General features: G+C 34.2%; 1 protein-coding gene across 2 annotated transcripts in view; it reads left to right on the forward strand.

Annotated features, from left to right (window-relative positions):
• Positions 1 to 26,520, forward strand: part of Map3k1 (mitogen-activated protein kinase kinase kinase 1) — a 76,767-nt gene that overhangs the window by 36,341 nt on the left and 13,906 nt on the right. For both annotated transcript variants that reach the window (XM_046456274.2, XM_046456273.2), the window contains exons 2-11: positions 5,394 to 5,544; positions 8,600 to 8,800; positions 12,144 to 12,344; positions 12,716 to 12,832; positions 13,208 to 13,356; positions 20,421 to 20,542; positions 21,114 to 21,195; positions 21,308 to 21,491; positions 23,432 to 23,710; positions 25,643 to 25,764. In XM_046456274.2, coding sequence (XP_046312230.1) covers positions 5,401 to 5,544; positions 8,600 to 8,800; positions 12,144 to 12,344; positions 12,716 to 12,832; positions 13,208 to 13,356; positions 20,421 to 20,542; positions 21,114 to 21,195; positions 21,308 to 21,491; positions 23,432 to 23,710; positions 25,643 to 25,764 — 1,601 coding nt within the window. In that variant the 5' untranslated portion in view covers positions 5,394 to 5,400. The remainder of the gene's footprint in view (positions 1 to 5,393; positions 5,545 to 8,599; positions 8,801 to 12,143; positions 12,345 to 12,715; positions 12,833 to 13,207; positions 13,357 to 20,420; positions 20,543 to 21,113; positions 21,196 to 21,307; positions 21,492 to 23,431; positions 23,711 to 25,642; positions 25,765 to 26,520) is intronic.

Raw genomic sequence — 26,520 nt, forward strand, 5'->3', positions numbered from 1 at the left:
TGGGCTGACTTTTTCTTCTATTAGATGCAAGTATCTCTGATTTAATTCCTAGGTCCTTGATCCACTTTGAATTGAGTTTTGTGCATGGTGAGATATAGGGGCTTAATTTTCTGCTAATGGTTTAATAACAAATCAGACTTGACAGTGACCAGTCGTAGCAATGATGAGCACATGCTTTAGGGTCATACCTATAGGGATTTGAATCCTGGTCCTGCTACCCACTTACCAGCTGTCTGACCTAGCTTTTCCAAGCCACAGATGGTAATGACCTCATAGGACTGTTGAGAAGATGAAGAAAGTTCATACATGTAAAGTACCTAGTACCTTGTCTGGCATGTAACTTTTAACCTTTTGTGCTATGATACAATCTGGCAGTTATTTCTCCCTTTCACTAGGTGTTTCCTTGCTAAAGGTGAACCATTTAAGAAATAACTTTCTTTAAAAAAAATTACAGGGCACTTGGTAGGATTCCATTTTCAAGGGTTAGTGTCTTCTTTGTGCCAGGCATTATATAGAACTAGTATTTTAGGCTCTTTGGCGTAGCACAGAACAGACATATGTTAGGGTGTATTTCTTTCCAAAGTAAAGAATCCACAGAGGCATTTCCTCCTTGCAGCATGCGCGAATGGCCCCTGGAACCTAGGCATTCATTGCCCAGGATGTTTACATGTAGCACTAGTTGTCTGTTTGCATGCGAAGGTACCCAGGAACAACTCTTAGGTTTACTTTTATTGACTTTCCATTGTTAACTACATCTTCTGACAAAGATTTCTCTTCACCCTATTTCTGTCTCATTCTTTTACTTACTATCTGGCTCTTTTCCTCTTTAATGTCATTCTTCCTGCAGTAACTCTTACCATGTATCTTACTTTTAAATTCTCAAAGAGAGGAGATCTAAAATATACAATACGATTTAGTATAGAGGGTCTTTCCACTGACGTGCATTCTTGGACCAGCCAACTGCAGACTGTGGGATGGGTTCATATGTACAAAGCAAAATGCCCTCAGTATTAGAAGGGAGGTGGCTGTGCTGGGTAGGCTTCCCAGAAAGGGAATACCTTTTTTGGGCTGTACAGGAACATTTGGCACTGATGATAAAAATAGAATAAGATACAGCCTGTCTTGTAAGATCTCCCAATGTGATGAGGGAGACAGATACATAAAACATATACTTTATTTTAATACTCTATTACAGTTAATCTTTAGCATTCTGGGAAGGAGTAGCTAGTCACCATAGAACAGTGACAGGAAGTTCTTTACTGAAGGCATATGAGGTAGCAAAGGGTATTCCTGACAAGGGGGGAAATTTTTTACCTGCGAAGACAGGTGTGAAATGCCTTGGTGAACTTAAGAAGAATTGTAGTGCTACAAGAACAGGGCAGTGGTTGGTATTTAAGGCACTCCAGGCTCGTTGATGGTACTATGAGATTAGTAAGATGATTAGACTCAGACCTAGAAGAAAAACGATCTTATAGAAGAGAGGGGAGACCTACAGGTGAAACAGTACAGTCAACAATGGTGGTACCACACTGGTCAGATAAAAGGAGGACCAACTGGCTCTCCTGAGAAGGGGCAATTGAAGCACCCCATTTTTAGCAGGTTAAGTCTGTAGGTCTGGAAAGGGTCTAGGATTGATTACACACCCAACCTCAAGATGGAAAGGTCCTCGAAAATCTAGGTCAGTCATAAATTCATTCTGAGGAATGTTCAGAAACAAACAAAAAGCAAGAAACATCATGTTTCCTAAGTGAACAAGAATTCTGAAGATCAAGCCTGATCTTGAAAGTTTCTCATATTTATCTGGCTAAAACTTTGTTTCTATACTTTTAAATCTTAAAAGGCAGTTTCTCAAAACACATTTTTGCTTTGCAAATACTATCTATTATTTAAAAGTAAGAAATATATAAGCTGTTTTAGTTGAAATAACAGATGTGTTTCTAGATAATAACTATGGCAGAAACAACTCCCTAAAACATGTTTCCCTACCATAAGTTAGAGGTGGCTCTCATCTCTTAGTGACTTTGCAGTTATCTATTAGTTTGGTTTAAAAACGTGTTTATTTTCTGCTGTAGTTGTGATAATAATTGAATGGCAATTCATTGCCATGTACATACATACAAACACACTAACACCTGATAAAAATAAAAACCACGTCTATGTGATCTGTGAAGGTTATGTTAGGATTATGAGAAAACAATACAAGCATGTAGAAAAACTTGGTTTTTCTTTCCACATTTTGATTTTCATTTTTTTCAGAGACAAACTGAGTAGGAATGATTCCTTTCTGGCATGTTTGATTCTGAGAATTCCAATGGTTGTAAATTATAAGGGGAAAAAAATATCTGTTAATTGCAACATTTGCTCTGAATGTTAAGAGACATTTCAGAATTTAGATGTTAAAATATGAAAAGATACATATTTTAGAATTAATGCTATATAATCATGAAAAGACTAGAAAGAACACTTTGGTGTGTATTTGCAGAGTAACTTATAAACAACAAAAAATCTTCATCTGAATAAAATCTAATTTGCAGATTTAGTCATAATTAAATAAAGAACCATAAAAAGATGAAGTAACATGAATAGTCATTAGGTTTTAAAGGTTTCCTTAGGACTGCTAAAGATATTAATAAATAATCAATGTTTATGTTAGTGCCTATATGTTAATGACAACATGCTTAGATATTGGCTATATAAATGAATAAAACATCTGGACCCTGCCCTCATGGATCTTATACTTGGTGAGGGGTCGGGGGATGCTTTGCAAATTGCACTGAGCAATTTAAAGGAAAAGTACATGGGCTGTGAATGAATAGAACTGGGAATTCCTAATTGAGACTAGGAAGGTCTCTGAAGACGTTGAGGAAAAAAATCTAGATGGAATGGGTAAAAATTAACTAGGTGAGAAGTAGGCAGAGTGAGAAAAAGCTCTGCAGAAGCCCTGAACAGGAAGGATCCTAGGGTTCTTGAGACAGTGAAAGAAGCAGGAGAGTGGGGTATATGCCTGGGACACAGGAGTTGAGGTGAGGCCATGGTGCCGAGCCTCAGAGGGCATTCCATACCTTTTGGATTTTAGTCTAACCGCAGGGGAAATCTGCCAGAGGATTTTAATGGGTAAGTGAGCTTAGAGTCTCTGTGGATTGAACAGGAGTAAGAATTCATGAGAAGTCCCCTTAGAAATAGGTTGCTAGTTCAGACCAGATATAGCAGCTCCACCTGGGGGAGTAAAAGTGGAAGATACATATTCTTAAAGATAATTTGCCAGTATTATCAAAAGTTTTCATTTGTACACATTTTGACCCAGCAATTCCATTTTCAGGCATTTATTGTAAAGAAAAAAACTCTCTTGTGCAAAAAATTAGCTGCTAGAATTCACATCCCTATTGTTTAGTATTTTTAAACAAGTGGGGGGAAAAAAATAAATCATTGCAGACTCTTAAGGAGACTACACCGTCCAGTCCTCTGTGCATCTGGATGGGTGCCAGGAAGAGAGGCGCTAAAAATGCAGAACCTTCCTCTCCCCAGCTGGGGGGAAAAATAGAATTAATGAGAAGAGACCCTCTTGAAACAAATTTGGGAGAGGGGAAACATGTAGTCTTAGAGGGAAGAAGATAAGCACCTTTGTCTGGAAGCATAAGAATTTCTGGCATAAAAATGCACAGCAGTTCCACCCTGGGACTGAATTTTTTTGAGAACTAGGCTGGGAACCTAAGGGTACCTCAATACATTGTTACTGAAAAGGGAAAATTTTTGTTTTTTATACTGGGGACTTGCAAGTAAATTTTGGTAGGCAGTCAGATTACAAAACCTGAGCTTCCCTCAATGCAAGTATTGATTGGGATGAATTTTGGGCAAAATGTTTCTACCCCATCTCCCCATGTATCCCCTGTGTTCTTTCTCCTGTCTCTCCCTTCCTCGTTCTCCCTCTTTCCTCTCCCATCTTCCTCCCTTCCCTCCCATTTCTCTCTTTCCTTATCCCTTCCTCTTAGCTTTCTCCTACATATACCTGTCACATTAATATGACATAACCAGAACATGAAAAGAAACAGATAATTCTAAGTAAATGAGATAATCTTTCTTTACAAAAGACAAAAATGACCTTTTTTCCCCATCTCATGTTCATTTATGCTATATGACAGTTTTTCTGTGTGACAGAAATATTTTACTATATGGTCTTAATGTCTGTTTGCAAGATTCAACTCAAATGTTATATCCTCTTTGTTTTCCTAAAAATATCTAGACCAGTCTCTTGACAGTTAAAAACATGTTGGTTCCCACTCCCCCACAATGTCATTGCTTCATTAAAACCAGTTAAGCATTTCCTTTTTAGTGCCTATTTATTTTGTTTTAGATGTTTTTGCTGGTTCTTTGAAGATATTACTTCAAAGTTGTGATTAACTGAAAAATTCCTAAAGGAGTTTGAATTTGACTTTTTAGTAAGCTTAACGTTATCATCTTTGGTATTTCCATATTTTCATTTTCCTGTTGGTAGCAAAAAAAAATCAGTATTTTCTAGCTTTTCAATAACTGTAAATTAACAATTTAAAAAATGTTGCTTCTCCCAGAATACAATTACTTTAACTGTTTCCTTATGAACCCCGTTGTTACATCTTTGCATGTTGTGTTTGTGTGTGTATGAATATGCATGCACATGTAGATATGAATATCTTTTTTTTGCTGAGAATGACACTTTACCTCTGATGTTTTGTGGAATCAGTTCTCAAAAGTTCTTAGCATAGAAGTTATTCTGGTACCTCCATATTATTTTATGAAGTAAAGATCAAAATATTTGTACTAGGTAATTTTTACTCTTTAGGTATGGAGTACCCAAGTGTTTTTTTTTTTTTTTTTGGCTAGGAAAATACAAATTTAATAATATAGCCTTTGAAACATTATATTAGGATCATAGAAGATCTAGTTAAGTTCCTTGTTAAATATTTATTTAGTTCATTTCAGAACTAAATCCATGAGAAAATGGTAGTTAAGATACCCTTCCTTAAAAAGAAACAATAAATAAATAACAAAAATAGAAAATAAAAAATATACCCTTCTAAATACTTTTCTGCCTTATACATGACTGTGTTAGGGTGGTAGAATTAGAAGCAGTGCAGTCTTCATGAATGTGTTTGTTAATGTTTAATGCTTAGGATCCATTTGGGTAACCACCTGGAGCATCATTAAATTCATGTTATCAGACAACATTCAATACTCTCCACACAGTAGTATTTGTAATATAATTTCTAATATTTTCATTCCTTGCTTAAATCATTTGGGGCTTGTGGTAGTTGTCTTTTGGTTACATGTTCATTGGAACATTGAAACAGAACTGTTCTGTCTTTGAAATTATTTTTCCAGTATAAAGAGTCTCCTTTTCATTTCTCCCTCCATTTTAGTCGTGAGATGGAGAGTAAGGAAACTCTCAAAGGCTTGCACAAGATGGACGATCGCCCAGAGGAACGAATGATCAGGGAGAAACTGAAGGCCACCTGTATGCCAGCCTGGAAACACGAATGGTTGGAAAGGAGAAACAGGAGAGGTCCTGTGGTGAGTGACTGGGGATTACCTGCTCTAAAGCATAGGAGGAAATGGAAAATTAAGCATAAATAGATCCCCTTGTAAGTTTTCATCTTCTTTATTTTAAATGCAGTAATTTTGTTTGCTTGCTATTCTGGCCACTTGAAACAAACCATAATTAAAGCTATGCTAATTGAGAAACTGTTGTAGGAACTTAACTGTTTGGTGGAGGGCTAAATGATTAAAGCAACACTGCCCTCTAATGTCAGTATCTAAAATTCTTTTATTGGAGCAGTTTTTCCAATATATTTTGGATGCTTTATCTCTAAAATAGGATGCAAGGATCTTAATTCCAGAAGTCTTCTAAGAAAGCAGAAAAATTAAATAGATACAAGGAGTTTAAGATTAAAGATGAATGAAAACTTTATGGGGTTTGATAAAAGATAACCTAGGTTCATAGATTGGGAAAGTTAGAGATACTCTATTCAAAGTATGAAGACAGCATTATGAAATACAGTTCTTTATTCTTATAAAGGAAGAAATAGATTCTAATTGTTACAGTGTCCTAGCACCAATCTATACCAACAAGTTTTTATGTTTTTTCTTTATAAACAAAGACTGCAGCATAAGATTCATCTAAACTACACCCCTATCAAATATCTAGCCTTACTTTCATTCCACATACCTGTTTAAATTAAACATAAAAGTAAAAATGTAGTCCTTCAGTCTCACTAGCCACATTTCAAATGCTCAGTAACCACATGTGCCTGGCAGCTGCCATTGGGGCAGTGTAGTTACAGAGCATTTCTATCATCTCAATGCTGCTGGAGGTCTAGCGCTAATCAGAGTTAGATATCTCAGTAGCCCCGAAGGCTTTGGACACCCCGTATCACTGAGTGTCAGCTGTTACTTGTATTCTACCCACTGGTTCTAATTCTGTCTCATGGACTTATACAGAATAAATCTGTTTGTCCTTTACCTGCAAACTTTTTTGGCTACCTTGGTATTCACGAGTTCTTTCCTTTCCAGCTAAACCTAGTACATTTCTTGCATTTCTTCCTCACTCGAGATATGGATGGAAACCCCTCACCATTTTATTATTCTTGTCAGAGGATAAAAAAAAAAAAATCAAGGCCTTGTCTTAGTAGAATGTTCTACTGAAACATCTTATAGAAAGTGGCAGTTAGAGGGGGAGATTTCTACTCAGTATAAAGAACTTTTGAATAATTAAAGCCATGTGAAGTTAGAATGTGCTGTTTTCTGAGCTCTTTGAGCTAGAGGTATTAAGAGTCTAACGCTTCTGAGAAACCCACAGAGCAGAAATTACAACTTTTTAAAGGGGAGCCAACCATCTATCTTTTGTTATGGATAAATTAACATTTTCTAGTTTTCCAAAACCAAAAATTTTTTTCTCACTGTCCACTTTCCAGCAAATACTTAAATACCTTGTCTACGTATGTAGAACAGGAGTGAAGAGGGCAGAGGTGTGTAGAATAAGACACCTAACATATTGTCCCTAAGCTTAATTACCCCATTCTGCATTTTATGGTTTATAGATTTCAAATTATCCTTAAAAAGTTAACTATCTACTTGGTTTTGTTTATTTTTATTGTTTTATGTAAGTTACTTTATATTCTTCTTGAAACCTAAGTAAGCCATAAATATTTCCAAATGGGAAACTAAGGCTTATACACAATAACTAAAATATCACATGCATGAAATATCACAAAAGTACTTTGTGACTAGGTGCTAATGAGTGGGGTGTGCAAAGAGCAGTAAGGACTTAGGAAAGAGAATGTCAAGCTGTGGAGTTAAAGGACATTCCACAAAAGGTAGGATTTTAACCATGCCTTTAAAATGGATGAGTTTCAGATTTAAAGAAGAATGAAATATGGCATTTGCCAGTGAATGGATGGAGTTGGAGAATATCATGCTAAGCAAAATAAGGCAATCCCAAAAAACCAAAGGCCTAATGTTTTCTCTAATATGCAGATGCTAATTCACAATAAGGGTGGCAGGGTTGGAAGGCACTAAAGAAAAACAGAGTTAGATTAGGTAGAAGAGAGTGAAGGTGGGGGTGGGGGTAGATGTGGGGATAGGAGGGATAGTAGAATGAAACAGATGTTATTACTTTATGTATATCTATATGACTGCATGACCAGTGTGATTCTATAACATGTACAATCAGAAAAATGAGAAATTATACTCCATCTATGTATGGTATATCAACGTGCATAAATGCATTCTACTGTCATGGCTAAGTAAAACAAATAAAAAAATTTTTAAAAAAATGGATGAGTTTTTTTCACATGATGGTATGCTGCCTGGGACACTGCATGCTGGAGATGAGGATTTGGAGGAGAGTGAGTGGAGCACAGAATGAGGGAAGGTTAGACAAGGTTAATGGAATAATGACTGACTGTGTAATAGAAGTAGTAGGAAGACCAGAAAGTTTGGCCTTTTGTTTATGGCTATATTCAATCTGAGAGATTTAAAATTTAAAAAAAAAAGTATTTTAAACTGAACTTCTACTTGAGATTCTTTAAGCTTCTGGCTTCTTTTGGTTTTCTGAGATATGTGTCTAGACTATTATGAAATGTAATTGTTTAAAAAAAATAAAGGGCAAGATGGTTTATATTCATCAGTCAGATTATTTGATTACTTAAAATCATGCTGAGTTTTTCAGACCCTGCATTTTTTCAAAATAAATGAAAAGATCTTCATTTATTTAGTAAATTAACTATAGATGTTATAAGTGCTTATTTTTCACATTTGTTGGTTAACTTTTGATTATTGATTTCAAATATTAAATGAGTTTGGGCATATAATAACAGTACCATTTCTAAAATGTTGTACAAAAACATTTTAACTAATAAGAAACCATAAATGACTTGACTTTTATATAAGTAAAAATGTCTTTAACATTTATGGTTTAAATTTTTAAAAAATAAAGTAATACCAAATAAAATTTGGTATAATTTCTGGTATATTTATATAATCTGATTAACTTCCTAGTCTGTGATATTCAAGTTCATTTATCATTTATGTTTTTGAGTAACCAAAATATTGAATACTTTTTATTTAGGTGGTAAAACCAATCCCTATTAAAGGAGATGGATCTGAAATAAATAACGTGGCAGCTGAATCTCAAGGAGAGGTCCTGGCAAGTGCTGCTTCACCAGCTCCCAAAGGCCGTCGGAGCCCATCTCCTGGTAGCTCCCCATCTGGTCGCACAGTAAAATCAGAATCTCCAGGAGTAAGGAGAAAAAGAGTTTCCCCAGTGCCTGTAAGTTAACGTTTTGACAAATATATTATTTTCTATCATTTCTAGACTCATTTATAATACAGAAAATATTGCCCAGCATTCTGTTAGAATTTCAAAGTATGATCTAGATACTCATGTTGGGAGTGGGGGTGGTGTCCTGAGACCTCTTCTGATCCATTAGGTCAAACTAATTTTTTAATAAAATATGTTTTTTGCGTCTTTCACTGCACTGGTAATTGTGGTGGGTAAAACTTCTGGTGACTTCACCTGAAATAAGGCTATGACAACAGAATTTTTCTTCTTTATTGCTATATGTTGGCCATTAAAAGAAACAAAAGCCACTTTTACTTAGGAATGCCTTTGACAGAGAAATACAAATTAATTTTATTAGGTCCCAACTCTTATTAAATACACACCTTTTAAATATTCTGTGATGAAATGAGAAGCTTTCATAAAGCACTTCTCCTCCATGCCAAAATATAGTGGTTGTCTCAAGGAAAAACATTCATGTGATTGTTAGAGTCACAAAGTGAACTAGAAGTTGTATTTTTATGAAATATTATTATTTGAAAAAATGACTGGCCAACAAACTATGATTATTCAGACTTGGGTATTTGGCAGATATTTTTCTGCCAAACAAATTGAAACAAACTCTTCACCAATGACAAAATTTGAGATTTTAAAGCAAAAATTAGAATTTTAGAAAAGTCATATTCACCACTGTGAACTTAACAGTTTCCCAAGATTTCTCTAATGAGATAGGTGACACCAGATGTGATTTTTTAAAAAAATATTGTAATGAAATGTGAGTGTTTGGAAGATCTGCATGACTCAGTGAACTCCAGATGAGTATTATGTGGTATAAAACAATGATTTCATAGGATCCATATAAAGTATAAAATAGGTCATCTGGATTTTAACCAGTAGGGAAACATTGTTGGTGTGATTTCATATTTCACATTACAGCTACTTTTAAGAAACCACTTTTGAGCCTTGGTGTACTATGCATAATTATTTGAAAAGTCTATCAGAATATTCCTTTGTTTTATGTCTACATAACTGTGTGAGGTCGGTTTTCTTTCCTACACTTACCCTGGCCAACACGTTATATGTCAGCAGATTGAATGCAGAAGTAACTGAGAATCCAACTGTTTTTTATGTTAAGCCAGTCATCAAAGAGATTTGCAAAAAAAAAAAAAAAAAAGCAGGTGGGCCCTTCATGACAGACACTTAAACTTTCTAAAACTTTGAAGCCAATGAGTAAATGGAAAAATGGTTAGAGAGTGACCAAAGGGAGGAGCTTTGGTTTTCCTCAGATCTCAAGTTGTGAAAGAACATAGACCCTTCTAAAAAAGTACATTTTCATTATTAACACAATAACTATCTTTTAGTAATTCCCAAATTTTGCATATTGGGCACAGCTCAGCAGAGGTGGCTTTCTGCTCCCCATGGCATCTGCTGAAGCTGGACTAGCTAAGGGTGCTTCCCCATTCACATGCATGGCTTCTGCTGGAAGGCTAGAGTAGTTGGGGACTATTGGCATCCCTTTGTCATAGCAGGGTGCCTGGATTGCAACAGTGTTTCAGGAGGGCAAGCTGCAACATGCAAGCTCTTCTTAGCCTCCACTCTATCATGTTGGACTGCCTGATTGCCCAAAGCTAGCTACCTGCCCAAACCCAGTATCCATGTGTTAGGGTTTACACAGGCTGTAAATAGTGGGAGGTGTGGTTCGTGGGGGTCATGGTGGTAAAACTATATAGAAATATAAACAGAATTGTATCCCACATCTCCCCCAACCCCCAAAAGAATCCCACTCTTAAAGCAAATTAACCAGGAGGCTGTTGGTCTGGAGCTGTTTTTGTACCTGGAAACCAAACTGACCATTGGCCAATCACAAACAGCCAGCCAGCCAACTGGTTATATAACTAGGGACCACCAGATAAGGCAAAAGCCTCCCTGTGGCCATCCAGCAATTACTTTGTGTTCAGCCTATAGAAGCTGATTTTTTACTTCATGCTGCTAAGGTAAAGCTCTCTGACTCTCTTCTAGTTTTGAGTACTGCCTGATTCATGAATCATTCTTTGCCCAAATAAACTGTTAGATTTATTTAGTCTAAAGTTTTCCTTTGAACAGCGGACTGTGCCCAGCCTTAGGCAGTTGCTAATCTGTTTTCCCTCTTCTGAACACTTCATATAATGGAACCATACAATATGTGGTCTTCTATGAAAGAAGTTAGTCACAGTCAAGTTTATCCATGTTCTATTACATGCATCAATATTACATTAATTTTCAATTGCAGAATAATATTCTTTTTTATGCATATATAGTATGTTTTGTTGACCCATTCATCAATTGAGCTATTTTCACCTTTTGGCTATTATGAAAAATGCTGCTGTGAACATTCATTAACAAGTTTTTGTGGGGGCATATGTTTTCATTTCTCTTGGGTTATTCCTAGCAGTGAAATTGCTGAGTAACATGTTTAACATTTTGAGGAACTGCTTATAGTTTCCCAAAGCAACTACACACAGTATTCTGGTTGCTTTGTGCTCTTGCCAACATTTATTATTTTTAACTATTCAGCTGTGCATCCAAAACAACCAGTATTTTTACTGGGTAGTGATGAAAAGAACAAGTTGTAGGAAAATCAGTGAAGTATAGTAAGAGCAGTATGTTACTCCACAGGAAAGTTTTTGTCAGCCTCCACCGAGGTTTATTTACTTACTTATTTACTTATTTTAATTTTTCTTGGTACTGGGGATTGAACCTAGAAGCACTGAGACAAAGTCTTGCCAAGTTGCTGTGACTAGCCTCAAACTTGTGATCCCCCTGCCTCAGCCTCTCCAGTTGCTGGGATTCCAGTGAGATGTTTTAATCAAGAAAGAGTATCTATAGAATGTATAATAGAAGGAGTTCCAGGAAGTGTTTGTAAGTTCCAAATCACCGAAGAGCATTTAATAAAGCCTTAAGTAGAAGGCAGGAAGTTGGATGTTTAATTTTTACCCCTAGACATAGTCATTTTGCCTGCTGCTGGAGTTTACTTTTTATGCTTTTATTTTGGTTTATATAATACTTTCAAGCATACTTTTCAGATGTTTACAGAGTAATTTGTGAAGTTGACCTGTGGTTCTCACTCAGCCAGAGTTATCACCAGTTGTAAGGATGACTGAGATTACCAAAGTTCACCTGAGATGAGTATATCAGGACAGCATTTTGCCTGACTTTGCTTCATGACACATTGAAGCATTTTTTTTTTTTTTTTAGAATATAATCTACCATATGGGTGTCTAGTAGACTTTTTTTTTTACTATTAACTTCTTGTTGAGAAGTAAGAAACCTAGAAAACAAAAACACTGTCATAAAGTTTCAGAGCGGCAGAATCACACCACCTCGAAGAGCCCCTTCCCCGGATGGCTTCTCACCGTACAGCCCTGAGGAAACAAACCGCCGTGTGAACAAAGTGATGCGGGCCAGGCTGTACTTACTGCAGCAAATAGGACCCAACTCTTTCCTGATCGGAGGAGACAGCCCCGACAACAAGTACCGAGTGTTTATTGGGCCACAGGTAGTATTTGTCACCATCTTATATTGTATTAGCATCTGGTACTAATTCACATTTACATACTATCTTAAATTGAGATCAGTTAATCCCCTTGAGTAAAGTGAGTTTAAAATGTATTTGGGGGCTAATAATGTTTTTCTTAAATGTATTTATGAGATTTTTTACTATGAATCAATACCTTAAATAAATTTGATCTTTTTAATAAGTTCACTGAAATAAGAGATTAATTTGTAGAAATATTTGTAGACTTGTCTTACATGTAAAGATAATGAAAAACATTAATATATATTTTCTATAAACACTTTAAAAATATTAAGAAAGTGATAAACCACAGATTTATTAACCCATCAGTTTTAATTCTTTTAATTCTTCAGAACTGCAGCTGTGGGCGTGGAACATTTTGTATTCATCTATTATTTGTTATGCTCCGGGTGTTTCAACTAGAACCCTCAGATCCAATGTTATGGAGAAAAACTTTAAAAAATTTTGAGGTAATTTTTTTTTATAAATACTTTGGAATTTTTAAAATTGTGAACAAATTTATATATTTCTGAAAGTTTTCTTCTATGAGCTCCAAATTTAAATAAACAGTGATCATTTTGAAGGTGCAAAGGTATGTAAGAAGTATTTGGTACTGATAGTTTTCTTGAGATCTCTTGAGTGATAAATTTTTTTTTCTAAAATGAATAAAACAGTGAACACTGAATATTTTTCTAAGTAAACTGTGTTCTTAATTTTGAAGCTCTTAAACCAGCTTTATGAAAAACATATGTAAATAAAAGATGAATAATATTTCAACCACTAGAACTCTTCATATGTATAATTATGGCACAAATATCTTTATTACTGTCTTTTTCCAATGTTAGGTTGAGAGTTTGTTCCAGAAATATCACAGTAGGCGTAGCTCAAGAATCAAAGCTCCATCTCGTAACACCATCCAGAAGTTTGTTTCACGCATGTCAAATTCTCATACATTGTCATCATCTAGTACTTCTACATCTAGTTCAGAAAACAGGTTAGTACATTTTAAGGAATTAAGCATTAATTTAATTTTTTAATTAGAGGTGATTTTTCATATCTATTTGTTAAATTGCTCAAAAATGATTTAATTTTTAAATCTTGGTTTTCATGTTAAAATCAAGGGTAAATAAATATTAAGTCATTTGAGGATATTTTATTCTAAAATCTAGAGTGCTGGAAATGGTACATTCATATAAGAAATGTCCATTTCATGAGAAAAATTATGTGGCAGATGTAAAATACTAAGTGGCTACTGTCTGTCAATCATACTCTGTGCCAGAGCACCTGATATATTGTCTCATTCTAACAACCATGTCATTAGGTAGCCATGGGTTACCACTGTTTTATAGATAATGAAGCTGAGTATTGTGTAATTAGAAGGAAATGTCTGTAGTTTTTTGATAGTTTATTTACATTTCCAAAATCACTTTCAACTAGAGGATTTTTTATTGTTTTTTAAATTATTTGTTTATTTTACTTTTTTTGGTATGGTACTAGGTATTGAATCCAGGGGTGCTTTAACACTGAGATACACCTACTATCCTTGTTATTTTTTGAGACAGGAACTCAGTAGTTGGTGCGGCTGATCTCAAACTTGAGATTCTCCTGCCTCAGTGCCCCAGGTTGCTGAGATTACAGGAAGGTGCCACTGCACCCAGCTTTAGGATTTTAAATTATATAACATTGTTATTTAATTAATAGCTATTTAATTAATTCATAGCTATTTCCAGATAATTCTCTCAAACTCTTTTACCTTTGAGAATGTAAACATATTCCAGTTAAATAGACTTATCAGTTGTAATAAAGAAGTTCATGTTAATCAGAGTTTTTACTTGACATCTACAGTGCTTTTCCAACTTTCCATGACCTAGTTGCTGATAAGATGAATTTATAAGCCTTGAAGGATCAGAGAGGTAGCCCAAAATGACAAATGTAAAATTCTTTTTTAAGTCTCTAGTATCATCATAATTCAAGTGAATTTTTTTCTATTCTATGATATTTCTTTACCGGTGTTAATGGGGAAAATGAGATATTTAAATTATTGCAGAAACCTCCTCTTTGTTCCCAAGGCACTGGTCTAAGTGATTAAGTCCCATATTCATCCCATCATCCTTTTAAGTATTGTAACTATCTCAGAATTTGTGAAGAAGGGGAAAGTGATGACATGAACAAGGGCTCAGTGAAGACAAGAGAAATATTTATCATCTGTGGAAAATACAAATATTTGAATTTGCTTAATTTTAAATGAACTGATTGTAGAATCCTAGATTTTTCCAAGTTGTTTAGGGCATTAAAATTTTCTAGGCCTAATGACTAAATCCTTAAGAGGTCATGAAGCTCACTTGATTAAGAGCATAACCAGGGTATCTTGGCTCTTAGTTCAGAGCTCTTTCTCTCACATCTTATCTCTTCTAAATAGAATGGAAAGAGAGAGAGAGAGAGCTTTATTTCTGCAGCTTTCTGACCCAAACTTATTCTAATTTTTCCTTTCTCCTTTGAATTGGCATTTCCATAACTTTTAACTTTGAAGAAAAGTAACAAATACTTAAAACAAGCGAGCCAAAATTAAAAGAGAAAGTTTCTCTGTAACATGGAAAAAAAATATGCCTTGAAAATATGGATTGACCATAATTTGGGGATTCTGTTGATTTATTTTAAATTTGTTTATATGTGAGGAGAAACTACAAATATATAGTCATGATATACTTAGTTTTTTCCCCCACACAATCATGTTTTTATATATAAAAACTAAACAAATTAAAGGGAATTTATCTGCAGATCTAATTACATTAAAAATTTAAATTTATTTCAGAAATAATAAAAATCAGAATTAGAACAAATTGAAAATATTTGCAAAATCTAACAAAATCTTATCCATAAATAAATAAAACTGCAAAGAGGAATCTAGAATCTCAGTGCTTACATAAATGGACAAAGGGAATGAAAAGGATGTTCACAAAATAATTTGAAGGGGATAACGAACATATTTGGTCAACCTAATAATTAAACAAACAAAACATCATTTTAAAAAAAGGTAATAGTTTTTATTTACAGAATTAGTGAAGACTTTTATAATGAAACAAGTCTGTTCTTAGAAGGATGTGCTTCATGTATGTAAAATGGTTTTGTACCCTTTCTGGGAAAAGGTAATGTGTCTTTTTAAAACGTTTTGATTCATGAATTCAGTTAAATGGTTTAATGGTCAAATTAAAGTATGTCCACATTATGAATATGTTAAGGGGGTGGGGTTGTGGCTTAGTAGTAGAGTGTTTGCCTAGCATCTGTGAGGCACTGGGTTCTATTCTCAGCACCACATATAAATAAATAAAGGTCCATTGATAACTAAAAAATATTTTTTTAAAAAATGAATATGTCATGCAACCATTAAAATTGTACTTTTAAAGAATATTGAATGGCATGGAAACATGTTTATAACTGAAAGCACTTTCAGGTTATAACACTATATTATGCACAAACCCAGTTTTTAATATATCAAAAGTATTACAAGTACATAAAAATTGTAATGGTTATTACAGGAGGTGTTAACTTAAATGTTTACTTTGTGGGCCATTGGGTTTCTTGTTGTAGCTACTCAGCTCTGCCCTTGTAGCCTGGAAATAGCCATAGATAATCTGTAAATGAATGTGATGCATTCAAGTAAACGTCATTTACCAGAGCAGACCACCACCTGATTTGTTGTCTTGCAGTTGGCTGCTCACTGCTCTATATTCATGTGATCTTCTGAAAAAACTACCAAAATGAAAATAAGCTGAAATGTCAAAACAGTGGGCACAAAGATGTTCCTAGTGATTTCTTATAACAACCCAGATGTCAACAACAAATGGATAAACAGTTATCTAGTCAGTGGAAAATTATAACACCTTAAAAATTATGCACACACATACAGTGGAAGCAACCCAAATATTCATTAAGTGATGGATGAAAAATGAAATTCAAAACATTTATACAATGAAATATTATCCAGCCTTAAAAAGGAAGTAAATTCTGATATATGCTACAATATGAATGAACCTTGAGGACATTATGCTAAGTGACATAAGCCAGACACACAAAAAACAAATACCATATTATTCCAGTTATATGAGGTGCTTAGTCAAAATAATAAAAACAAAAAGTAGAATAGAGGTTGCTAGAGACTGGGCAGAGATGGGACTTGGGAATTATTGTTTAATGGGATGTAGTTTCAGTTTTACAAGATGAAAAGAGTCCTGGATAGTGGTGATGGATGCCCAGCATGAATGTACACTGAATTGTACTTTTTAAAAATATTTTTAGTTGTAGATGGACACAATAGTCATATTTTATTTATTTATTTTAATGTGATGCTAAGGCAAGCACTTTTCCACAGAGCTACAATCCCTGGCCTGAATTGTACTCTTTTTTTTTTTTTTAAGAGAGAGAGAATTTTTTTTTTTAATTTTTTTTTTTTTTTAGTTTTCGGTGGACACAACATCTTTTATTTTATTTTTACCTGGTGCTGAGTATTGAACCCAGTGCCCCACGCATGGCAGGCGAGCGCACTACCGCTTGAGCCACATCCCCAGCCCCCTGAATTGTACTCTTAAAAATGGTTTAGATGAAAATAAAATGTTTGATATGGCAAATTTTAGATAATATATATTTTTTACCACAACAAAAAAGCAAAGAAAATGTTATAAAGAACTTAATGTTTAATAACAAGTAAAATGTTATAATAACATTTTTGTAAATATGAAATAGTATATGTATACAGCTAAGAGATGAATGATATGTACATTGGAAACTTTGAAAAATGATGGGTAGAAAATACGCTGAAATGATACATATGTGGTCAAAAAAGCATTTAAATTACAAATTGCACTTGCAATTTGATTTAAATTATGCAACTTTATTTTTGCTCTTGAATAAGCCCATTTTGGTGTAATTATTTGAAAAGTTAGTTGACCTTGCATCATTTTTGCCCCTAATATTTTTATTATACATTGTTACATAAACAATAAGTAGCATTGTTTTAAGAATAATTTATCTTTAATACATTGCATATTTTGATAGCTTTTCCACCTTCAGATAAAACAGGAGGGAGAAAGGCTAGTCATTGTGACTTCACCTCAGGAATTACGCATTGTGACTTTTCTAGCCTGTTTGTTCAGCTTATTGGGAAATTTTTTGTAACTGATTATTTTGCTGTTGGTCACTAAGACCTACTTTTTAGGAATCGTAGCCTTAGACATTAGAAGTACACTATTGGGCCCAGGGGAAAATGAAAACCTGAGCTTAGCACAGAACCTAGTTTTTAGAGGTAGGTAGATTATGACACATTCTTCTAAAGTAAAAGTTTAATGATAGGTCTGCCACAGATTGGTTTTATAACTAATTTAACATCCTAGATTCTTATATTTATGTAATAATGAAGTATTGTTGATTTTAAAAGCTGTTTATCACTTCACAAAGGTTCATAGTAAAATGTTGAGAGCCATGGCCCAGTCAGAATGAGCCTGGCATTTGCCAGAGGGAATGTTTGAAAGGTGACGCCAGCGAACCATTGAGATGATGATTTGAGTTAAGCTACATATAGCTGCTGTGATGCTGGATTGATTGTATTGTATATAGGGCCGGCTCTTGCTGCCTCTGGTGCCCACTACTTTGGAGTTCTCGTGGGGATTCCTGGAAAGTTCGTGTTGGTTGGGGAAGTGCTGGAGGAGGGATTTCCAGTAGGTGGTATATCCTGGAAGGCCCGCTGTGGGTGGTGTCCGCGGGAGTGCGGATAATAGGAGTTCCTGTTTTGAACCTACAAGTGCCTCGGGGCGGCTCCGTTATTTTGTGCCCAGCCAGACTGCAGCAGTGAAACCTTTATAAAAATAAGAAAACAAAATCTTTCTCTCCAGACCAACTGCACACAACATAACTATTGTTAAGCTTTGTACAACTTTTTTAAATTATATAACACAAGGAAATAAATTCTTCCTTTTATTCAGTGTGAGAGAAACAGGTGCATGTGCACACACACTATTTCCCTCTCTTTTTTTTTTTAAAACAAATACAAAGTCATGCCATATGTTTTGGTCTGCATCTTGCTTTTATTTTCATTTTATTTTAAATATCATTTTCCCAAGTAACTCCTGGGATGTTCCTCAGTAGCAGAACACTTGTCTAGCATGTATAAGGTCCCAGGTTTTTCCTAGCCCCACCACAAAAAAAAAAAAAAATAGTACACACTCCTTTTTTTATGTTGTTGATACACCATAATTTAATTTATCATTACCTTGATTGATTGATATTAAGTATACCAGTAATTATTTGTCTACTAAGTGCAACAAATTTTTCTATTTTTCTGCTCACATGCTTAAAATATTTCTGTAAGACAGCATCCTAGAAAATAGAACTTTTAGATCATGAATATATACATTTGAATATATTAAGTCATGAATATATACATTTGAATATATTAAGGATCAATAACAAAATTACCTTTCAGAAATTTTATTTTTTATTCCTACCACCAGTGTATATGACAACCTGTTTACCTATGCCATTGTCAGGATGTTACCAATCCTGACAAATGTTACCATTGCCAAATGTTACCAATCTATTTAATTTTTACCAATCCAAAAAATAATAATAAAATAATGTATGGTTTCGTTAACGTGCATTTTGTACTTCTCTTTTCATGTTTGTATTGGCTATTGGTATTTTTTATTTTAATTGCCTTTTATCTCTGTTCATTTTACTATTGAGTTATTAGTATTTTTCTTACTGATTTCCTAAAAGCACTTCATATATTAGGAATATTCAAATAAATACAACATAATTGCCCATTTTATGTTGCAATTTTGACATATTCGGCCATAAACGTTTTGTACATGCTAGAATTTTGTCATGTTACCTTTTTCTTCACCCTATAATATATTGTGCATTATTTTTAAAAATTTATTTATTATAATTTGTATACATGACAGCAGAATGCATTTCAATTCATAGTACACATGTAGAGCACAATTTTTCCTGTCTCTGGTTATTCATAGAGTCATATCATTCGTGTCTTCATATGTGTACTTAGGGTAATGATGTCCATCTCATTCTGCATCTTTCCTATCCTTTTGAAAGATTTATAGTGTCTGGTTGAGCATAATTTTTTTTAACTTCTTTTTGATGTCCATTTGATTGATTTCATTTTTTCATTATGTTAAATAATATTGCAGTGAATATTCTCACACATATCTCTATTTTTGTTTCATCGTTTCTTAGAAGTCTAGATGAAAGGTTATGTACATTTAAAATGCAACATGTCTCTAGATCTAGTTCTAAGGAAGCTGATACCATGTAGTTTTATTTGTAAAATAAAGCAAAATCTTTCTCTCCAGACCAACTGCACACAACGTAACTATTGTTAAGCTTTGTACAACTTTTTTAAATTATATAACACAAGGAAATAAATTCTTCCTTTTATTCAGTGTGAGAGAAACAGGTGCATGTGTGCACACACACTATTTCCCTCTCTTTTTTTTTTTTTAAACAAATACAAAGTCATGCCATATATTTTGGTCTGCATCTTGCTTTTACTTTTATTTTATTTTAAATATCATTTTGTCAAACCTTATAGCAGTTTGTTTATTCAAAAGGCACAGTAGCCACATTTTAGGGATACATTGCTATTTTTTTAATATTTATTTTTTAGTTGTAGTTTATTTTATTTATTTATTTTTGTGGTGCTGAGGATCAAACCCAGGGCCTCACACCTGCTAGGCAAGCACTCTACTGCTGAACCACAACCCCAGCCCACAAGTGCTGTTTTTCAGATCGCAGTTCATGTGTTGAGTTGTATTTGTGGCAAGGACAAATTAACTCACACTTACAATCTGTAAATACACATATATGGAATCTGATTTGAAATTTGTCTAAGCTAATAGGAGAAATAATTATCCCTGAAATAGTTAATAGAAGATGCTCTTGATTATTTTGTGTTTGTATTTTAAAGAAGCATAATTCTAATTAGCATATTGCATTAATTCTGTCTTATATTCTTTTGTACTTAGTACTTTTGCTCCTCCTTCCTTATAGCATAAAGGATGAAGAAGAGCAAATGTGTCCTATTTGCTTGTTGGGCATGCTTGATGAAGAAAGTCTTACAGTGTGTGAAGATGGCTGCCGGAACAAGCTGCACCACCACTGCATGTCCATCTGTAGGTGCCTCCTTTATCCCTGTGCTTACTCAACACAGTTACTCTCCAGCTAACCATTTTATTTGGAATTGTATGATGAGTTGTGGGGAAATTAATGAGAACGGGGGAAAAAGTGTTCCTAGGCCATATGTAAAGTTTTCAACAAATTAGAGTTTAGGATCTGTTAGAATTGATCTGTCTGAGCAATGACATCCAATATCGTGTGATACAAGAAGGAGTGCAGAGTTCCCACCTGGAAGGTGTACATGAAAGAAGGTCTGGGGAAGCTTTACAGAAAGGGGGAACATCAAAGCAAGGCCCAGAATTACCCAACCTTGTAATCAAATGGGGCAGAACATTTTGAACAATAGTGAGAAAAGTACATGTTGTCTTGACTAATAAAATAGCATTTGCAAAGGCATCAGAATAATTAAACTGCTATGCTTGCCTGCTTTCAGATACTCCAATAATTGTTGGTGGTTCCTTCCATAGAAATCCTGTACTGTTATGAACAGTTATGACATATAAATACATATAAATACTTAATACATTTACATTTTTGTAAGTATTCTGTATTTATTTATTTTTTTAGGGGCAGAAGAATGTAGAAGAAATAGAGAACCTTTAATATGTCCCCTTTGTAGGTCTAAGTGGAGATCCCACGATTTCTACAGGTAGTAATTTTGAATTAATGATTTGCATATGATAAATAAAAGTAAAAATATTATCAAAGTGATCTGTTAATCTGTTAATATTTTTTAGCAAACTTTGTATTTTTCATTTTAGCCATGAGTTGTCAAGTCCCGTGGATTCCCCTTCTTCCCTGCGTGCTGCACAACAGCAAACCACACAGCAGCAACCTTTGGCTGGATCACAAAGAAGGAATCAAGAGAGCAATTTTAACCTTACTCATTATGGAACTCAGCAGATCCCTCCTGCTTATAAGGATTTAGCTGAGCCATGGATTCAGGTAAATAGTTCTTCATTCTTCATTTCTCAAAGAAGATTTGCAGATCAATTAATGTGTTTGTCCCCTTTCTTTACCCTTTTATAACTTATCAAATATTTTGCTTGCCTTCATTATGACTCAGTCCATTGAGAATTTTACTTTTACTTTGGTATTAATACAGCTAGACTTAAAAATTTCTTTCTAGGTTCAGATTTTGTATCTGGAAACATCTCATCCTGAACTAACAGATAAAAAGTCTACCCAAGAGTAGAAACTGAAACTCTTTAGTGCTAGCTTTTTTCAGTGTTTAATCCTCATTCCTGCCAAAGATTTCTTATTTGCTACCATTGAAACTCAATTTCTCCTTAGATCCTACCAGCATATAAAAATGGGTGCTTGCTTAGTGGATGAATAAGAAAAATTTGTGGTAATTACTTTGTAATAAGCATTTTATTTATAAGGACAGTTTTCATTCTTTTACCTTCTCTTATGATTGCTTCTTCATCCTCAGTAAATAAGGTTTTTGGTTGCTTGGTCTTTCATGATTTTCTTGATTGTTGAGTGCTTAGTCTGCTATTTTGGAAAAAAATGTGGGGCCCAAAATCAGTGTCTTCAGTAAACAATAATGAAGTAAATATATAATTTTTATAATTTGTTAAATTCTGTTGAATACTGTTAAGTTTGTGAACAGATGTATTAACTCATTAAGCTTTTACATCATTAGGACTTGTTTCCCTTTTCTTTTTATGACCATTATAGTTCTGCGGCTTTGCAATTCTCTTTTCTAAGCATGTTAGCAACCTATTATCTAATAAAATCCACAAAATTAATAAGGCATCTCAATTCTTTTATCTAGTTCACTAATGATATTTAATACAGATCTTGACCTGCTCCTTCAGGATCCCATAAAGAAATCTCATGTTGATTCTAAGCTATTAGATGCTGTTCTTTCAAGGCCATAGTCTAGTTTATTTTGCTTAAGATTTGGTTTGGTCTAGGTTATATATTTTAGTTGTTTTGTTTTAAGAATGTTATAGGCTGAGTTAAAACTTAAGACAGTGGTATTCTACTTAAGAGTGCCAGAAGTTTATATTCTTTTTGGTTTATTCTTATTTAGGTCCCTTTTTAAAAGGACACATACAAATAAGTATGTCATGGTCTGCTTTTCCCAAAATTGTGTTTTCATCTCTAATATGTAGAAATTTTTCACACAATAAATTATCTTAGTTGTTAAGCTTATTTTTAGCCAATTGGTTAATAATGTCAATGCCATTTACCTTTTTCCTTTTTTAGGGATTCTTTATTCTGCAGCTTTGGAGGCATGGTAGTGAGGACTGTAGCAACATTCATAATTCTGAGTGCATCATTACTGATTTAAACACACGCATTCTTTCTTTAGTTATTTGGTTTTTCCTCTCCATTCATCATAGTTCCTGTTTTGCCTAGACCCACATATTTTTTCAACCGTTTTGTATAAGACAAATTCAAATAAATTATTTTGACTTACTACAGTCATCTATAAGAGAAGTACTCTGTTTTGAAACCTCCACTCTAGTTCCTTTCTTGACTTGGCTTTTTTAAAAATCTTGCTCCAGTTGTTTCTTTGTAAACTACCTTAATATGAATATAAAGTTGGAATTCTTCACAATTTTTTTAGTGTGGGCTTTTTGTTTTTGTTAAACACGAAGGGTACAGGCCTAAAAATACAAGTATATCCATCTAATTTATGGAGTTTACTCATCATTTTCCTTGAATTAATAGGTGTTAATGACTTAATAATTACCTTGACTCAAGTGTAAAATTCCTCCTTAGGATTTCTAAAAAACTAGGCATATTGAAATTGAGTAGTATAATGAAGAATAAAAAAAATGACTATTTTTTCTTTAATAATCAAAAAATTATGTTTAACTCAACACATTGGATTTATTAGTTTTTCTTCACATTGTGTTTGTTTGATATAGGTGTTTGGAATGGAACTCGTTGGCTGCTTATTTTCTAGAAACTGGAATGTAAGAGAGATGGCTCTCAGGCGTCTTTCCCATGATGTTAGTGGGGCCCTGCTGTTGGCCAATGGGGAGAGCACTGGAAATTCTGGGGGCAGTGGTGGAAGCAGCCCAAATGCTGGAGCCACTAGCGGGTCTTCCCAGGCCAGCATCTCAGGAGATGTGGTGGAGGCCTGCTGCAGCGTCTTATCGATGGTCTGTGCTGACCCTGTCTACAAAGTGTACGTTGCTGCTTTAGTAAGTAGTTTTATTCCACAACATATCATTATGGTTTTTCTTTCTTTCATAGATACTCTTTTAAAGATATAATAAAATTACTGTCTTTTTGTCTATAGCTGGTCCTCATTTTTGAATGTGTGTCTGCTTTCCTAAGTCAATCTGTGTCTCTGGAAGGAAAAGGCAGGGGGATTGGGAGGCAGGTACAGTAAAAGTATTTTACCTGATTTAATTTTGGAAAATCCAAGTTCTACTTTTACTTCATAATCCCAGGAATTTATAATTTTTCATTTATCTGTCATTTGAATTTTATTGGTTTTAATCTGTTAAAATTTCCTTTATATGCTGCTTACTCCCCCCAAATAACAATGTCTTGCTGCTCGTGTTTTCCTCAGTGGTTGCCTCACCCATGACCAATTAAAAATGTTTTGTGGGATTGAAAAGTGATCAAAGTTACTTTGATTTTTTTTATGTTGTCAATACAGATTAAGAAAAATATCTTTCCTTTGCATTTACTAGGGATTCTTCATGTTTTACTTAATTTTGCGTATTAATCTTTGTCAAGTAATATGTTTGTCAAGTGGCATTCCTTCCATTAAGGCACTGAAAATTCTATTTATGTTATTGTACAATAATATATTTCAAGTATTTTGCAAGTGCGTTTAATGAGCGAGCCCTGGGATTTGAGCCCCAACACTGCAAAATAAATAAATAAAAAATATAATGAGCAAATTCATTCATTTTTTTAAAATCTTAAGTGGTTATAATTGTTTTATATTTTCAACACAAATAAATAATATTTGAATGGTTAAGGTTTAAATTATCAAACTTATAGCTATCACTAAAGAAAAAACATTATAGAAAAATTATATATTTTTATAATTGATCTTTTGGAGATTAATTCTTCAAGGAGAATTTATTTATGATAAACATTTTGCTTGACTTTTTATAAATATTATATGGAAATTCAGGAAGCTTTTCACAGAAGAGGGTTCCATGACATAGACACCAAGCTGTTTTTCTAGTTTAACCTGTTAAACAGTTGTCTTTCATGAGAGCAATAAAGAGGATTTTACAGACAAAAACTTTAAGTGTATATTTCTTAGACCATTGTTTCTCAACTTCAGCACTGTTGCCATTGGCCACATAATTGTTTGTGAGGAATGGGAGAGCACCAGGGATGCTTTCCTGTGCACTATTAGGATGTCCAGCAGCATCCATAGCCTGTTCCCACTAGATATAGTAGCAAACCCACCTCACCCCTCTACCCCCTCAGACCCCTAGTGATGACAAGCAAGACTGTCTATGGGCATTGGCAAATGTGCAGTGGAGCTCAAAATTGCCTCCAGTTCAGAATCATTGTTGTAGAATAGTTCTTAACTAGTATGTTTTTAAAACTCAGCCTCTAAGCTACCTCTCATAGTCTTTTTTCTTCCTTGCATTACCACTTGTGCCTAATAAATCTTCTTGAGAAGTAATACAGTATGATGTTTGGGGTCAGAATTGAGTGACTTCATCATTTATCATACTAACTGGAATACTAATGTATTGATTAAATTGGGTCTAGTGTAAGATATAGAGACCTGATTCACAATCTATTTTCCCATTTGCTAGCAGTATGACTTTAGTAAAATTATTTAACTTCTTTTAAACTTAACAAGTCTCTCTTAAACTTTAGTTTGCTCACCTATAAAATAATTAAAAAATCTGAACTGTTAGATTTGGAGTGATGTTATGTAGAAGAAACCTAACCATGATGCCTAGCACATTGTGAGAATGTTGAATATATGATACCTATCATTGTTTCTTAAACACCATTTTAATTAACACCACTTTGAGTTATGATTCATTTCTATCATGATTTATTTGGTAGCTCATATTGTCTCAGATTAGGCCATTGTCTCTGATGCTTTTTAAATGTAGTTAAACTGACCTTCAGGTTTTTTTCCCTAGAAAACTTTAAGAGCCATGCTGGTATATACTCCTTGCCACAGTTTGGCAGAGAGAATCAAACTTCAGAGACTTCTCCGGCCAGTTGTAGACACCATCCTAGTCAAGTGTGCAGATGCCAATAGGTAAGACCTTATTGATGAACCACTTCAAACCATTGTATGAAAAGTTTCTCACACCACTTCAAATCATTGTGTATTAAAAGCTTCAAACTGGGCGGGGTGGCACATGCCTGTAATCCCAGTGGCTTGGGAGCCAAGACAGGAGGATAGCAAATTCAAGATTAACCTCAGCAACTTAGAAAGGCCCTAAGCAACTTAGTGAGAACCTGAAATAAGAAACTAAAATAAAAAGGGGCGGGGATCTGTGGCTCAGAGATCAAGCACCCCTGGGTTCAATCCCTGGTACCAAAAAGCAAACCAAAAAAAAAAAAAAAAGTTTTTAGCACAAGCCTCACACCTCATAGAATATTTGGTGCATATTTGTTAAGTGAGTCTTTGAATATTGTTTTCTAATGTAAGATTTGAAATTAAAATTTAGAAACTTAGAAGACTCTTAAGGTCTAGGAAAAGGATCTAATAACAAGTAAAAGCTAGCATAAAAAACTGCATGACCTGCACAAGTTGTATTGTGATTGCTTCTCTTACAGAACTTCATAATCTGAAGTCCAGTGATAAGAACAAGAGCAGACACACACACACACACACACACACACACACACATATATATATATATATATATATATATATATATATATGTGTGTGTGTGTGTGTAATCTCATTTTAGAGAAAGAGTTACACAGGATAGGCACCAGTGACATCATTATACCTACTAATGCCCTCTTTTCATAATCAAAAAAGAACCTCTTCCATTATTTTCAT

The sequence above is a fragment of the Marmota monax genome, unplaced genomic scaffold (genome assembly GCF_021218885.2).
Source record: "Marmota monax isolate L192 unplaced genomic scaffold, Marmota_monax_Labrador192_F-V1.1 WCK01_AAM20220418_F8-fsc00037, whole genome shotgun sequence".
Classification (NCBI taxonomy): domain Eukaryota; kingdom Metazoa; phylum Chordata; class Mammalia; order Rodentia; family Sciuridae; genus Marmota; species Marmota monax.